Source organism: Ailuropoda melanoleuca, chromosome 18, assembly GCF_002007445.2.
Source record: "Ailuropoda melanoleuca isolate Jingjing chromosome 18, ASM200744v2, whole genome shotgun sequence".
NCBI classification, from domain to species: Eukaryota; Metazoa; Chordata; class Mammalia; order Carnivora; family Ursidae; genus Ailuropoda; species Ailuropoda melanoleuca.
In genome coordinates this window covers 32303477-32320896 of record NC_048235.1, presented here as the reverse complement: position 1 = coordinate 32320896, position 17420 = coordinate 32303477, and the positions used below count along the sequence as shown (strand labels likewise).

Sequence of the window (17420 nt, the reverse complement as noted above, 5' to 3'; positions counted from 1 at the left end):
CAATGACCTGGCCACAGGTAAAAAGAAAAAGAATCTATAGATGATAGTAAGATTAAGATGTTTTTCTGAAGGCGTACCTGGGTGGCTCAGTCCATTAAATGTCTGACTCTTGATCTCCACTCAGGTCTTGACCTCAGGGTCATAAGTCAAAAAAAAATTTTTTTTAATGTTTTTCTGACACCATGTGAAAAGGGATTTTCAATGGGATATGGTTATTGTTGAGGAAAAATCAAGATAAATAAGGACTAAGGATCAATTGAGAATGTAGTTTCTGAAATGTGAAAAGGGTAAAAGTGTGTAGGTAGAGATAAATGGGTAGAGAATGGAGTAGGGTTCTAAAATATTATTGTTTCTGCAGTCAAAGGTTGGATGGATTTTTTTAGAGATTTACTTATTTGTTTATTTATTTATTCATTCATTTATTTATTTCAGAGAGAGGATGTGCGAGCATGCATAAGAAGGGGAAGAGATAGAGGAAGAGGACTGAGTGCAGGGCCTGAAGTGGAGCACAATTTCATGACCATGAGATCATGACCCTGAGATCATTAACTGAGCCAAAGTCGAGAGATGGATCCTGGGGCGCCTGGGTGGCGCAGTCCTTGAGCGTCTGCCTTCGGCTCAGGGAGTGATCCCAGCGTTATGGGATCGAGCCCCACATCAGGCTCCTCCACTAGGAGCCTGCTTCTTCCTCTCCCACNGCAATTTCATGACCATGAGATCATGACCCTGAGATCATTAACTGAGCCAAAGTCAAGAGATGGATCCTGGGGCGCCTGGGTGGCGCAGTCCTTGAGCGTCTGCCTTCGGCTCAGGGCGTGATCCCAGCATTATGGGATCGGGTCCCACATCAGGCTCCTCCACTAGGAGCCTGCTTCTTCCTCTCCCACTCCCCTGCTTGTGTTCCCTCTCTCGCTGGCTGTCTCTCTCTCTCTGTCAAATAAATAAATAAAATCTTAAAAAAAAAAAAGAGTTGGATCCTTAACCGACTGAACCACCCAACTACCCCAAAAGTAGGACAGAGTTAATGAAGTAGTTGGATAAGCGTAGTCTAGAAAAGTCTTTAATAAGCCAGACTTCTTAAAAAAATCAGTCTTCGGAAACTTTTCCAAGACAGAATTTCTGAAACTTCATTACATGTATCTGTTTTGACTTACCCAGGAAAAACTCAGGAACAATGAGTGAAAAACCATAGGAAAAACACATTCACTGATTCTTAAAAGGTTTTTGGAATTTTTGGCTTTCATATTGAAATGATTATCCAACATGATACTTTTTTTAGTTTATTTCTTTTGCCTTGGTCCTAGTTTCAGAAATATCAGCCTTATGAATCATTCATTTTGAAGAAGCTTAGCCAAGTGTTCTCTTTGCTGTGTAATTTTAGTTTCAATTTCTCTTACTTTTATTATAAGGAGACCATAGTCTTATAAAACTACTTATTAAAAAAGGAAAACAACCCATGACGTAATAAGAAAGAATAGTGTGATAACTATTCTAAAATGCAAAGTCATGCACCATTGAAAGTTATTTCAAGTACTGCATTCTTGTAATGTACTGAACACTAACTCCTGATCTCTTTTCTCCTTTTGATCATCAAAAAGAACGATACGGTTTCTGCTTTTGCATCAGCTTCGAACAATGCCTGTTAGTGACCACAGAACCATATTCACCCTCAAAAACCTTTACCAAATGCAATTTTAATTTGCATTTTGAAAGAAATATTTTCAAGGTCTTTTATCTTTTATTTACACTTTTAACACATTACAAGCTCTCCAAATGTGAAGGACTGCTGCCTCATCATCAGTCTTTAGCAGTCAAATATAGTAGAGATGCAGAAAAGTCTTCCTAAAAAGGATTTATATGGAATATGAAGAAGAAAGAAAGAACTGTATCATTGTGAACACAGATAAAAGATCGGGTAAGAAAATGGGGGTGTAAAGGAGTACTATTTTAATTTCCCATTTGCTTCAATTTTTTTCTAGTTCAGAGGGATTGACTAATAGTTCAATATACCACAGGTTGCATTACATAGCTGCCAAAATAAGACACTAATATGTTCAAAGAACCCTGGAGACTTAAAGGAAAGCCAATGGAAGTGCTGACTAAGTTTAGGACTTTAGCCTAGGTCAAATTCATTATATTAACTCAAAGATTTAAAAGGTCCCATAAAAATTTTTTTTCTGGTTACCTATGTCATGGTTTTTGTTATTTCAGTTTCTTTCTGACTTCCCTGATGGAAGCAAACAAATGATGTTCCAGGGAAAAACATTTCATAGGAACATAAACTTTCATGTGATGAATAGTGGTGCTTTTGTGGTTTTATTGTTTATTAAATTACAAAGAAAGAAAATGAAACTATTCCAAAAGTGGAAGTCATTTCTTACTGCCTACGTGAGAAGTTTGTGGTCATTGGCTGTGGAAGCCTTTCTAATAAATAGATGCTCTGAAACCCCATCAAACTGAGGAGGACCAAAGGAGGAGACTGCAAGGATGGCACATAACAGAACACCTCTTACGGAAAGTTCTCAGGAAATTTTTGAAAAATACCAGATAGATGAAGAGGTGGGCTTCGCTCTGCCTAATCCACTGGTAAGACGGGGCACTGAGATATGGGCAAAAATGTTTTATTATCATTGCTTACCTGGACAAGTTTACTGTTATTGAACAGATGTGGTTCAGTAATTTTTACTAAACAAATGGATAAGGTAGTGTCAAAATTAGAGGCAGAGTTTTAATAAATGGTTCATCCTTAACTTAAAATTTTCTACCTAGAAATTTAGTATTAAATGCACTTTTTAGTTACGTTATGCAGATAAGGAAAGTGATGAGATAAGGAAAATATAGAAGTATTTTAGTTTAACACAATTGCATTTTTGGAGCACATTTTGGAAAAAAACAAAGTAATAAATGATCCATGAGTCAAAGGAATCCCCTTTCTTGGCTGATATACCTTAAATTGTATGAAGTATATGTTCGTGCTTTGATTAGGTTTTTGAGGTGGAATATCAAGCAACTTTGTGTTGTATTAATACTGTTTGTTGCTATTAAGCATAAGATTCAAGTGAGTCTGAACTACCTCTTTTTTTTTTCTAACAAGCTTTGCCTACAAATAGCAAGACAGGTAGATTAAACATTTGCCTTTAAAACTCATTTTTCTAAGTTGTATGCCAAAGAATGCCATGAAAACCATCTTATTATCTATTTCAATTATCGAATATTTATATAGCATCTTTAAGCAATTTACAAATATTCTTATTACGTCTTCACAACCATCCTAAAAGGTATTCTAAATTTTCCTGAAGAGAAATTAAAGCCATGCAGACCTTAGGTAATTACCCAAACCCACACAGCTAGCAACGGCAAAAATGTAATGTGAACCTGACTAGTCTGGCTCCAGAGTCCATGATCTTAAAATTATTACAATAGGCTGCTTCTCTTAAGAGAAGAAGATATCATAAGGCATTGCTTTCCCCCTACCCCACTCTTGGGTTTAATAAGGTTCATGAGATTCCATATGATTTCTAGGAACCAGTTACATGTTGTGACAGTTCTGTATACAAATATATATCTATTTATTATAGCTCAAACAGAGTCTGTATTCTAGAGGACATCTTTTATTTTAGAGAGAGAGAGAGAATGAGTGAGGAAGGGGCAGAGGGAGAAGAATCTCAAACAGACCCCTTGCTGAGCGCAGAGCCTGAAGCAGGGTTCAATCTCACTACACTGAGATCATGACCTGAGCCAAAACCAAGGGTTGGACGCTCAACTGACTGAACCACCCAGGCACCCCTAGAGGGTATCTTTAAATGCAGCTAATATATTTTAGTAGAGATCCAATTTAACTGTACTTAGAAATAACATCCTATAAATACCTTGTATAATACAGGCAAATATAAAGCAAATTCTTCCTCCCAATCAAATTCTTCTCTTCAAATTATTAAGTTAATTTAATGTTATTGCTAAAAGCACCTAGTTTACCTTATATTTGCAGATCAATCATAGTCAGACTTGCTACTCATCCATTCAAGCACACCAAAGTGCTAGAATAAGATGGTTTTGAAAATGTACTTATCAGTGGTACAAGAACAACTTCTTCAGAAACTGTGAAACGTCATATCATTCTCCCACAGTAAGTTCTTTTAAAAATTAAGACAATTACGATAGCTACGAAGACATCTAGAACAGATTCCAAGGGGTAAAGTAAAACCCCCAAAGCAAAGCAAAGCAAACAAAACAAAAAAACAAAAAACCCTTCCTGAACTACTTACAAAATAATGTTGCTATTTAATATGCTTAGGAAGTTAGATCATGTCCTGAAACAAGAACAATAAATTAGGGGCTACTGTAATTTCTTCATTTAAGATCTTTCCTTGAAATTATAAACTCAAAAATGTCCATTTCGCCTCTTATAATCAATCAGCTCTCTATTCCGAAAGAAAATAATGCGTCTTCTAATTCCACATAAAAACAAAATATATTCTCTAACCTAGCAGAAGTTGAATGACCATCTGTGTTATTCTTCATTGATTTATATTATACCATTTAAATATCCTCCAAACCAGAAGTATATATATATTTGAAGATTTTAATTATTTATTTATTTATTTGAAAGAGCACAAGCAGAGGGAGCAGTAGGCAGAGGAAAAGCAGACTTCTCGCTGAGCAAGGAGCCAGATGTGGGACTTGACCCCAGAACCCTGGGATCATGACCTGAGCCCAAGGCAAGCCCTTAACCGACTGAACCACCCAAGCGTCCCTGAACTAGAAGTGTATTATTGACTGAATTTTACATCTGTTGATAGTTCTGTCAAGTAGAAGGCTAATCATGATATATAACCAAAAAAAAAAAAAATTCCATTATTTGGGGAAAATAGTAGCAACCAAAAATTCAGTTATGCTACATAGTAAAACGGACAACAAAAAAAGGATATATGTATTATTACTGGACAGGTAAGTGTATGACTGGACTGCATTGCACAGAACTGATCTAGAGGAAAGATAGACTATCAGTCAGAAACGGAAATATTTTATAAAAACTTTCGCTACTAAATAAAAGTCCCATTTCTTTTCTTCAAGGAGGAACTACCTGCGCCTTATGATGAATGGATTTCCATTGCTAAAAATCTGCCTGAACTAATCGACAAAAATGAACTGCGTGAAAAAGTTGACCAGGTTTGGAAGAGCATTACATTCGTCTTCCTCTATTATAGCTTCTTAACATTTTTAACTTGGCTTTGAAGCTGTGCTGTCACCCATATTGATTTGAGTCGACCTCTCTTTTATTCTCAGCTAAAAATTCACAGTATTGATGCCCTCAAAGGTCACAAGTCGCAGCGCCTTGCACATCTGGCCCTGGGGTATATCACCATGGCTTATGTGTGGAATCAAGGTGATGGAGACGTTCGAAAGGTTTGGAGATTTTTTGGTATTTCTTATGCTACATGACAATTTGCATCCAATTTAATGTAAAAAACATTCTAAAAGTATTATAACTAGATTTTTGTGATGCTTGGATAACAGAAAAAAATAAAAAGGAAAATAATCATTCACTGATTTAACATGCCAACTGCTTTCATTATTGGATTTTTAATCTCTTATGTAACACACTTTCTCCATCCTATGTATAAAGATGTATGTTCTGTGTCTTCACTGAAATTATACTGTAATCATTTCTTAGCTCATACACAATCCTTCTAGTCATCTGAAATCACTTTATAGTTTTTCACTGAGTTCCTGAACTTTATTTATTCAATCTTCTACTCATAAATATTGTACTTGTTTTTAATATTTTGCCATTGTAAATGACACCATAACCAATATATTTGAATATGAAACATTTTCTCTATTTATGAGTTTTGGGAGATATGAACATATTATAGCTTTTAATCTTAAATGTTAAAGTGCTATCTTACACCTGTCAACATGGAAGAACCTATGGGTTTCATTCTACTCTCATCAACAGTAGATAACTTTAGATTTAAAATAATATCATCTTGTATTTTATCTGGCAATCCTAATTACATGAAACCAATACAGGCTATAATACAGATTCTTTAAACAACAGAGAGATGAAATAGATTCCAGAAGCAACTTCTGCCATTTAGGGAATTTTTTTTTTCCTTTTTGACAAAGGTAATTTGAAATTTATCTTGTTTGTCTTCCCACATCCTGTTTAAATATAGAACAACACATATTGTCTGCCTATGTGATGCGTCATCCCCTGATATGTAAACAGAAGGGAAAAGTTGCTCTGCATAATCGTGGGAACATCTTATACTTCTTTATAATCATCAAACTATCATGTCTAGATTTTTGATGACACAAAGGTTTAAAATAGCCTGACAACGTAAGCACACAGCCTCACCAGACTTGCTAGAATCTGAGCCTAGCTAAATCTATAGGCATTGAATAGAAAGATCATCAGTAACAAAGGGCAGCATGCGCTAGGTCCAGAAGCATGAGAGCCCAGAATAGCTAAAGAGTAGTTAGTATAATAATGAAATGCTTCAAGGAAGAAGTGGGACCAGAACTACCTCTTGAAATATTGGTAGAGCTTATCCAAAGAGGAGAGGAGTAGCAAAGAGAAAGACAGGACCAGCAAAAAATATGGAGACCAGAATGTACATGGGTTAATCAAAAGATAATAAATTTATGACAGTGGAGATCAGAATTGTAAAAGAAACCATGAAAATATATTTTTAATTTATCTAGTTTTTGTATACCACATTTTTCCAAAAAGGATTTTAGAAGCCAGCAACAAATATATTTAAGTGAGGAAATTGTAGGAAAGAAAGATAAATGGTTAAAAAATAACATACATCAAGATAAGACACAGAATGGACTAGAAACTAGCATCCGAGTTTCTTAGTAACTACATGTCTCTAATAGATTAAGATGTGTCCGAACATTTCCTTTCTTTTTCCCAAGTCATTTCAAATTAACTTTTTAATTAAGCAACTTTCCTTTTGTTTCCCTTTGATCTTTTCTTTAAATCGGAAAGAGCAAAAATTTCCTTTCGAAACGTGTAAATCATCTGAAAACCAAAATATTTCAATTTCCAGAGGCACAAGCTTGGCAAGGGAAGCACACATCCAGGTGTTATTTTGATAGCCAATGTTTCTCCTTCTAACATTTTGTTCTCTTTGTTAAACCATCATCTCCAGGTGTATTAACTTAATACAAAGCCACTTGGGTTATAGCTCCCATGATTTCTGCAGAACTGTGGAGTGGGCCACATGGTCATACCCCCTCTACCACTGCAGTCCCACTGCCCACTACTCCAGACGAGCTACACATCCCTGTCATTTGCCTGGTTAGATACACATATTCCAACCACTGGCTGCTGATGACAAGGGTGACCTTAGCTGTGACATGGGAGCATCTAGTTAAAAACCAAATGATAGTTAAATGAGTAAGTCAGGCAGATAAAGAATAAAAGTCCAACGTCGTGACTAAGAGAGCTATTGGAAAACATGGCTTGCACACGTGGCAACAATGGGCCAGATAGGAAAGCATTTACCCATCAGAATTGCCCATTGGGGTAGGAGCCTTTTAGAGTGTGGCCAGACATGGAGCAGAATCCTGAGGAATAGACTCAGGGAAAAAAGAGTTGAAAACAAATTTTGCTGAGCTGCAATCCCACTCCCACATTCAACCATTTCTCTGGGGAAAGGTGAGTGAAAGAGCCAAGAGTGTCACTCCAATCGATAGACTCTGCATGGAAATAGAAAAGAAGGCTAGAGGAGATTCCTCCTGCTGACTCGTCAGTCTTCAAGGATGAGCGCCAATGTCATTCTATGGCGAGGTTTTCTAAAAAAATTATCCAGGCGTTTCTGCCAGCACTGTGCTCCAAGGGCTGCAAACCACTTACACTTCTAGTTTGTATCACATCCCAAAGTCTTAATTACAAGTGGCTGAATTTCTTGGAGACAATTGCTTTTATCTTGTCTTGCCTGTAGATACAGAGCTCCTGCATAGCTGAATTGCCTAACAAATACTCATGGGGTGGATGCACGGATACAGGTCATTAGAAAGTCAAGGATGCATTCTTTGTTCCTTGTACCCTCTACCAATCTTTTTGCTCTCTCTGACTAGATTATGTCCACATCAACCTACACCTAAAACATAAACATTTAATAATTACCAGGACTAAGTTATGAAATGAGGAAGAGAAAATTACGATTGTTTGGTTTCAGAGTGCCCTTATGTAGAACAGCTCATGTTTCGGCACTAACAGCTCAGTTGGAAAGGTAGCAGGAGAAGAGGTAGCGGACAGGTAGGAGGAAGCAGAAGAAAAGGTAAGACACTTCAAAGGTTAATATTAAATGCTGCGTTTTCATTAGGTCCTGCCAAAGAATATTGCTGTTCCTTACTGTGAACTCTCTGAGAAGCTGGGTCTGCCTCCTATTCTGGTATATGCAGACTGTGTCTTGGCAAACTGGAAGAAAAAGGATCCCAATGGGTATGTGAGCCGTGATTATAACAGGAACTAAAGAGGTGCATGCTATTTACATCAATAGGGCAGTTAGTCAGTCATTGGCTTAATTTTTGGCAGCACAGCTTTCTTCTCTGTTTTGGGGGTATGATTTCTTTGGCTGGCATACAACTACAAATGCATAAGAGAAAGGTGTGTTGGGTGATTTTGAGTATTCTGTACACGTGGATAGCTCTAAGCAAGATACAGACTATCACCTCTGTGGCTCTTTCCATTCGATTTTCTCCTCTACCTCCAGGTAAGCATATTTTGATTTGTCATATTAAAAATTAATTTTTTTCTGCTGTTGGATTTCATATTAATGAGATTATAGAGTATGTACTTTTTTCTGTCTGGCTTTCCTTAATTAACATGTTTTGGAGATTCCACAAATTTGATTTTTAACTATCCAGTTGAGTTAAAGAGTAGACACATTTTCAGCAGTAAAGATGGCAATGCCTGGGCCTTCGGTGCCACCTGCTGAGGATCTAGGCCCCTCCTTTAAGCAATGTGATCTGTTACAATAAAGGGACCAGAGACTTGTGGTGCCCCAGGGCTCTGGGTGTGTAACTGCAGAGGAGTATTGTAGACAGCGAACCTAAAATGAAAGGATTTGATCTAGAAAAGAATGGGAAGTTATCAGAGAATGAGACAAACTATGAGAGACTCTAGGAAAAGGAGATTTGCTGGAGGGGAGGGGTGGGGAGGATGGGGTAACTGGATGATGTACATTAAGGAAGACACTTGATGTAATGAGCACCTGGTGTTATATGCAACTGATGAAATACTGAAATCGACATCTGGAAACTAATGATGTACTATGTATGTTGGCCAATTGAATTAAAATTTAAAAAAAGTTTATTAGTAACAACTAGTTTTGACTAACCATGTGTGTTCCTTGAATATTTAAATTTTTTTACTTATGAAGTCCTAAGTTAAGTGTTTGCAATGCCTACTTGATAAATATTTTTTAAAAACACACAATATATGTATGTGTGGTTTTTTAAATCTATATCTTTTTTATCTATATCTTACCTTTGATAGATCAGTAGTATTAAACTGAATAAGAATAACTCAAAGCCATTTGGTTTTTAAATTGATTTTCTTTTTCTCTTCCAATTGGTCCATTGCTTCATGGCTGCTTTCACAAGGCCCATGACTTATGAGTAAGTATTTGATTCTTATTTTATTATAAGAATTGTTATTCAAAGTGAGTATAGGTTTATCAATATCCTCCAAATGAACTTTTTAAAAGATTAATTGAATTCAAGCAAAAAATAACTCAAGTAATTTTTTAAAGAGCAAACAATCCCAATCCTTAATTAGATCTATGACTGTGATAGGACTGTGTCTGCTTGACATTGTAGCTATAGATATATACAAAAATAGCACTTGCACATATAAAAATGTAATTAATATGCATAAATGCAAATGCACATACATATGTGTGTCTTTGACTTAATGACCACAATGGCCAGATACATAAACCTGTTCTTTTTGACCCGATTCTTATCATTTTTAATCTACATACTAAGGGGATGCTAGGAGCTAGGGAAACAAAGGTAAATATCCTAGGAATAATCCTGCCCCAGTGAAGAAAGCAGATATAGGAAAATTATTCCAATTGCTTTATAATTAAGAGGAGAGTAAGAGGATAAATTGCCAAGAACTTTACATAAAAGGAATGAAGAAGGAAACCCTGTAGCAAGTTATTTAAGCTGAGTTCCGAAGAGTGAGTAGGAAGGAATTAGCTAGAAGGAAAAGATGAGTGTTCATAGTGGAGGAAATAGCAAGAGTGAGGGCCTCAAAGTGACGAAAACTGTGATGCATTATTAGAACTGAAGGAAGGCTAGTGTCGGTGATAAGTAGTGACTGACGTAGTAGTGTGGAAAAGGGGTGAAGAAATAAACTTAGCAAAAGGATTATATAGGACTTTTGACTATGATTAGGGGTTTAAATAGTATCTTAAAATCAATGGGAATCTATGGAAGATTTTTAAATGGGAGGATGATATCATCAGTCTCATTTTACAGATGAGAACACTGAGGCAGAAACATGTCAAGCAGCAAGTTAAGTTGCAGAGATGGACTGGCTTCAGAGACCATGAATTTAACCACCATGAATTTCATAGATCTACAGATATCGAGACCTTGTTTGCACTAGTGCAAAACTTCAATAAAAAAGAAAATGGGGGGCACCTGGGTGGCTCAGACGGTTTCATGTCTGACTCTTGGCTTCAGCTCAGGTCACGATCTCATGGGTCATGGGATTGAGCACTGCATAGGGCTCCACACTCAGGGAAGAGTCTGATTGAGATTTTCTCTCTCTCTCTCTCTCTGCCCCTACCACTGCTTGTGCTCTCTCTCTCTCTCTCTTTCTCAAATAAGTCTTTTTAAAAAAAGAAAGAAAATAGGGTCTAATCGGTTATTTGTATTTCCCAGTTTTTTGGTAAAGCAGGTAAAGCACTGAAAAATTGAATCAGGTTCACAGATAAAAATATGGATATGAGTATATTTATTTAAAGCAAAGAGATTACTTAAAATTATGCCTCAAAAATGTCTCTGTAAGCATTAAATATGTATAAATACATAAATACGGCAATATATATGCATGTGAAAAATTAATGAGAGAATAGAAACAGACATGGTCTCAGAATTTCTAGTCCAAAATTCTAAAATGGAATTTCAGGTCCCAACTTAATCTACTATTAGATCCTAGACGATGGACCTACACTCATGTTCCCAACAACGTAACATAGTAAAGCCTATCACACTTATCTCGAGATTTTTTTGAAACTAAAATGGAATAAAAATACTTGAAAACTACAAAGTGCATAAATGCACCAGTATTTTTGCTAAATTCTTGACTTCATTGACTTGTTTTCTTAGGAACATGGACATTCTGTTCTGGTTTCCTGGTGGAGACTGCAGTAAAGGATTTTTCCTGGTTTCACTATTGGTGGAGATAGCAGCTGCTTCTGCAATCAAAGTACGTCCACCCCTACAAGCAAATTTTTATCTCCATTTGCATAAGTAGAGCAATCACTTAGTAACTGAACTATATTATGCATGAAATAACTTTATCTTGACTAAATACAGCATTCAATTATTTAATTGGATGTAAGGGATCATCTGGTAGAAATATTTTATTTATTTTTGTGTATCACCTAAAATATAAAATGTAAGAACCAATTATTTATTTGTTTGTTTATTTCAGATAGAGAACACATAAGGGAAGGGGCAGAGGGAGAGAAAGAATTTTAAGTAGGCTCCACACTGAGCGGTGTAGGGCTAGATTTCATGATCCTGAGATCGTGATCTGAGCTGAAATCCAGATTTGGATGCTTAACAGACTGAGCCACCCAGGCGCCCCAAGACCCATATATTTAGAATTAAGTTTGAAACCATAATAGGAGAGATGCATTTTTAATGCAATTTGGCATTGAAACTAGATCACAGAGTGACATAAATCTAATGGTTTTGACTATTAAAAATAGAAATAAAACTATATAAAACTATATAGGCTTATCTCTAAATGATAAATAAATAAGAATAAATCCAAGCTTAATTAAATATAAGGAAATTAGTCAAACAATAAAAGGGTACTCAACCCAAAAATGAAGTGGAAATCCTACATTTAATTTAGGGATTAAGAATTAGGAGAATTTTATTCTATGCCAATATCTAGTGTTAGGAAACCTTACATGTTCATCTCTCTCTTTTTTTTAAGGTAATTCCTGATTTATTCAAGGCAGTTAAAAATGAGGACCAGAATGCTTTACAAAAAGCACTGTGCTACATAGCTTCTTGTCTGCACCAAGCCCATAAAGAGTTTGAACAAATTAATGGTAAATATTATATGCCCGAAAACATTCAAAGCTTGCAGTCACGTGCTTCTGATTTTCCGAGAGTAGAGTTGTTGAGAAAATGGAAGAAAACACTCTCACTTAATGAGTGTGTTTTCGCTTTATCTTGCTAAATAACTGTACTTTCCTGTGGTAGGTTTTATTATGTGCATTTTATGGATAAGGTAATCTAATGGAGAGATAAGATAAGTGGCCCACGCTTACACAGGTAGTAAGCTGTGAAGCCAGATCTGCTTAACTCTAAATAACGTCATTGCCTCCCACTGAAACAATGCAGAAACTTGGCGGAAGGTTCAGGCTGTTCTAAGTTCTGAAATACTTAGCTTCTCCTAATAGGAGCTCCCCATAAATTCTGCTTTTTCGCAAGTTAAGTAAGAAACAACATAGAAAAGCCACTGAGCTCAAAAGCTATTACAAAATTAACAGCTAAAAAACAGCAATAACTAAAAAAGTACATAAATGAGGATTTACAAAAAAAAAATATGCCCTACTGGACAGCCTTAAGAACTATGTGATTGTGTATCACTGGATTTTGAGTTACGCTGATGGGTCCTAGGCAAGAAGATTCACTTTTAAATCAGAAAAGTTAGTAACCTTTGGGGAGGGAGACCCAGGGATGGTGTCCATTGGGCCCCTGAGGCTCTTGTTTCTGCTTTTCATTTTGTGTAGGTTTTTTTCTTTTTGTAAGTAGCTTATATGTTATATCAGTAAACATATAAAACAGCTTTAAAGAAACGTTGACAGTTTGTTCTCCTGAGGATGAGTCTTAGGTAGGCCTAGGTTCTTTGACCCAAGCTGTGTGTCAGCCCTAGGCAGACCCTGTTCAGTGGATAGGGGGCTCCCCTCGAAAAGGTCAGGTGCGTGAGAGAGAGCTTGTCCTCAGGGACTTTTTCTGCAACGGCTGACATAATGCCTTTCCTGCAGCCTAAACTGAGACCCACTATTGGTTGTTTATGGTATCTTGATCTTCTCTGAAAGTTCTGATAACTGCTTAATTAAACACATCTCATCTTTTTTACAGACTATGTGGACCCAAGCACATTTTTCAATGTTCTTCGCATATACTTGTCTGGGTATGTAATCTTATCCTTGAATTTGTTTTCTCTGAGACAATTAATGTAAAGAGCACATCAAATTCCCACTGATGGTCCCCACTATCCAACGGGTTTAGGAAATAAATCCAATCATAAAATACATGTTGTAGAGAAACAATAGACTGTTCTCCCTGTTATTACTTGCCCAGGCATGCACTGGAGTATGGATAGGAAAGGTTGTCATTTAGGGGAAAAAAAAAAGGAATGGTCTTTGCTAGGGCAAAGGTCTTATGCCAAATTTGCTCAGAGCCATGTTATTTATCATTCTTAAACATGAACATGAGTGGAAGGGGGGTGTGGGAGAAGAATAATGGGGTTGATCTCATGTCACTTTCCATTCATCTTCTATTATAAGATTTTATACCTGAAAATTTGGCAATTATCCAAATAGTGATTTTTTTTTCCTTCCTGGCCTAGCTGGAAAGGCAACTCCCAACTGCCAGAGGGTCTGAAGTATGAAGGTTTCTGGAACACTCCACAAAAGTTTGCGGGGGGCAGTGCAGCCCAAAGCAGCATCTTTCAGTGCTTTGATGTTCTGCTGGGCATCCGGCAGAGTTCTGGTGATGGTGAGTGGACAATGACAAATAATATTCATCTCATATGTTAATACAATAGTGTTTTAATATCTAAAAAGTAATTTCTCATTAGCATCTCATCTGAGCTTATCTGATACTTTTAGAAGAATTAGTAAGCCAAGACTGTATTGTCATCATCCCGTTTCACAGACAACCAAGCAGGAACTTCTAAGTTTCTCTAGAGCGTAAGTGATGGGCTCCTTATTAACCAGCTAGAAAGCAGCGAAGACAGAACCAAAACCCAAGTTCATCACCCTCTTAATCTCGACATTTGGGCATGTTTATAAGGCCTAATTGACTGTGGTGGAGCCCATAGCACATGTTCTGAAAATGTACGCTCAGATTCAGACAAAGTCACCTGCACATGGGATGGACTGAAGTTGACGAGGTGGAAGACCGCAGTGACAAGGGGAGGCGTGACGCTGCTCTTGGTCGGCTTACTGCCCCGGCAGCTCAAAGTTTAAAGAGGCAGCAAATGTGAAATGAATCATATTCCTTATATTCCTTCTAAGGGTTAGAGCAGGCAGAAGCCCCAGTAAGAACTGTACTTTTCTCTGTTTTCCTAAACTTCTACTTAATAGTCAAAGGGAAAAGTATTGGCATAGTTGAAGATATGCTTTTTTTTCTTAGTTAATTCATTTATTTAAAAACTGTCCCTTAAAAATCCTTGGACTCAGTGTCATGATCTGTCAAGTATAGATTATATATACCCTATCTATATCATCAGCTTTTTAGAAGGATACAGTAGGGAAGTGAGAAAAGACACACACACACAAAAACTTTATTATGAAAGAATGAGTTCAGCTCATGTGGTTTTCAGAATTAAGCATATATTACAATAATTATCATTACTAATAGCAAGACCAATAGCATTCTAATAGGATGGTTGTAAACTCATTGCCTCTTGCTGCAATGGTGATGTGTGATCTCCTACCCACTCTGACCACACTCTGCCCTTCTCACCTGGATGGGGGAATGCTTTGGCTTCCTTACTACCTAATCTCTTTCTTGTTTCTTCAGAATCCGCTTCCAGATTCCTCCAGGAAATGAGAAACTATATGCCACCAGCTCACCAGGAATTTCTTCTCTCATTAGAGTCAGGCCCCTCAGTCCGTGAATTTGTTCTTTCAAAAGGTGATCCCAAACTGCGGGCAGATTATAACGAGTGTGTGAACGCTATGGTCTCCCTGAGAAACTATCATCTGCAAATGGTCGCTAAGTACATTGTGATTCCTTCAAACAAGCAAGAAAATAAAGGAACTGGAGGCACTAGTGTCATGACTTTCCTTAAGAGTGTAAGAGGTACAACTGAGAACTTCCTGCTGAGAGATAATTAATGTAACTCAAACAAGGGCGCAGTTTGTCAAGACAAAGATATATATATATATATATAATATATATATATATATATTAGTGTCACTGCTCATTATATCAGACCCATGAATTAATAATGTACAACTCTTTAACAGTACTTATAAAAGATTTCAAAATGTTTTTTCAATATCTGTGCCTTCCTTGTATGAATATAATATTAGATGTGTCATAATCTTTATTATGTAATTAGAATATAATGATGAAATTCAATAAAAATTGATATATATAATAAGATGTCTAAAAGTTGCTCTATTCATAACTATAATTAAATACCCCTCCAGATGAAACTTAGTCTACACTGCTAGGTTTTAAGCATGGTTAATCAATTCCTGTACTTTCCCTACAGTAATATCACACTTGTTCATAATTACCTGTGTACTTGTCTATATTCTCATTTCATGATAAGCTTCATGATGCCAGGGATACATTATTGTTTACTGACCCATGCATCCTCCGACTTTAGAAGATACTTTACAAATATCTGTTGAATGAATATATAAAAGATTGAGTGACCCCATGAATAAATTAATCTGGGCTAACAAAAGGAGGTCACTTTTGAAATATAATTTCTCCTGGGAGGTCAGGGTTATCTGGCACTCGCAGTCTGTCATGAATTTATTTAAAAATGGAGAGGACCTTAAAAATTATATGATCCAGACTCATTTTAAAGATTACAAAGTTGAGGCTCAGAAGAGTAAAGTTGCTTACTTAGGGTCACACAAGTACTTACAAATGGGAGGAAAACTTAAGTTTGTTGACAACTCTCATCTTTTCCACTGGACTTGTAGACCAGGTTCAAGAGGGAGGAACTTGGGAAGGAGAAGGGGAGGAAATGAGATGATTTGACAGAATCTCATGAGGTAGTAGTAAATGATTAGCTAGAGATTGGGTATGATTTAAAGATGAGAAGAGAAAAACAGCACAACAGTTGCCTGGATGCAGAATTAGCAAGAACTTTCGATTTATCAAAAGCCCAGGTTGAGGAGATGGGTTGAGTGCACACAAGCAGATTCAAGAAAGGAAATGTAGTCACATATTTCTAAGGTCAAGCATATAAAAACTATTTTAATATTATTTTACAAATACACCCTAACCCAATGAAATTGATGAAATCTCCCTGCTCATAGCAAAATTTCATTTGATTCTAGAGAAAATATACTAAATGTCAATGGTAATAGTTTTTAGGTGCATGGGACACATTTTCTTCTTTATTCTCCTATCAGTGTTTCTGCAATGAGCATATATAAGTTTATAGTGAAAGAAGTATTGGGCCGCCTGGGTAGCTCAGTCAATTAAGTGTCAGACTCATGATTTCAGACTCATGATAATCTCCAGGTCATGAGATCAAGTGCCACATTGTACCCCATGCCATGCACTGTTCCTGCTTAAGATTCTCTCTCTCTCCTTTTGTGCCTCCCCACTTGCATGCAGGTGCAAGGCCCACATGCTCTCTCTTTCTTTCCCTCTCTCTCTCAAACAAAAAGTATGCATGCATGAATGTATGCATGCAGACCAAATACATGTATGTGTGTAATTTTTAAGGGTTGGCCAGAAAGATTATCATATCTTAGGACCTGATGCAGTTCAGAAAGCATTAAACGGAGAGTCAGGAGACCAAGATGTGGGTTCCCTTTTGCACATCTATCATCTTTGTGACCCAAGCAAGTCACTTTATATTTCTGTACAATGAGCATCATGATTCTTGCCCTGCCTCATTCACAAGCTTACTACTGAATGAAATATAGTGCTGAAATCTTAGGAAACTACAAAGTACTACTAGAATATAAGTAAGTAAATTGCTAAGGATCATTTATTGGCTCCAAGTTCAGATTTTTTTCTGAACTGTCTTCTACACTGATCACTCTGGCTTCACAACTACACACCTAAAGGTTACGCATCAGGAATTTCTCCTCCAGAGTTGGTTTTACCTAATTAGTAATGAATCACCTTGACATGCAAAACATCTTTGAGTCCCTCAGCCATACTTTGAACCCACATCTTCTCTTTAAGAACATCACATATATCTGACCTGGAGGGATGAA

At 36.7% G+C, this 17420-nt stretch overlaps 1 protein-coding gene across 2 annotated transcripts; it reads left to right on the top strand.

The window, feature by feature from the left end:
- The first annotated feature begins 2385 nt into the window (after positions 1 to 2385).
- Positions 2386 to 15548, top strand: IDO1 (indoleamine 2,3-dioxygenase 1). 2 transcript variants are annotated; one of them, XM_002918541.4, is made up of 10 exons: positions 2389 to 2586; positions 5074 to 5169; positions 5287 to 5406; positions 8340 to 8458; positions 9622 to 9636; positions 11359 to 11458; positions 12200 to 12317; positions 13357 to 13408; positions 13847 to 13995; positions 15025 to 15544. In XM_002918541.4, exons 1-10 carry the CDS (start codon positions 2488 to 2490, stop codon positions 15339 to 15341), a joined length of 1185 nt encoding a protein of 394 aa, XP_002918587.2. In that variant the 5' UTR covers positions 2389 to 2487; the 3' UTR covers positions 15342 to 15544. The 2 variants fall into 2 exon arrangements, with proteins under 2 accessions (XP_019654542.2, XP_002918587.2); XM_019798983.2 differs by lacking the exon at positions 5287 to 5406 and having other exon boundaries at positions 2386 to 2586; positions 15025 to 15548.
- The last annotated feature ends 1872 nt before the right edge of the window (positions 15549 to 17420 follow it).

Coding starts and splice junctions, on each gene's coding strand:
- IDO1 (XM_002918541.4), top strand. CDS start 2,488: ATGGCACATAACAGAACACCTCTTACGGAAAGTTCTCAGGAAATTTTT. Junction 11,459..12,199: donor CAGCTGCTTCTGCAATCAAA/GTACGTCCACCC, acceptor CTTTTTTTTAAG/GTAATTCCTGATTTATTCAA. Junction 12,318..13,356: donor AGAGTTTGAACAAATTAATG/GTAAATATTATA, acceptor TCTTTTTTACAG/ACTATGTGGACCCAAGCACA.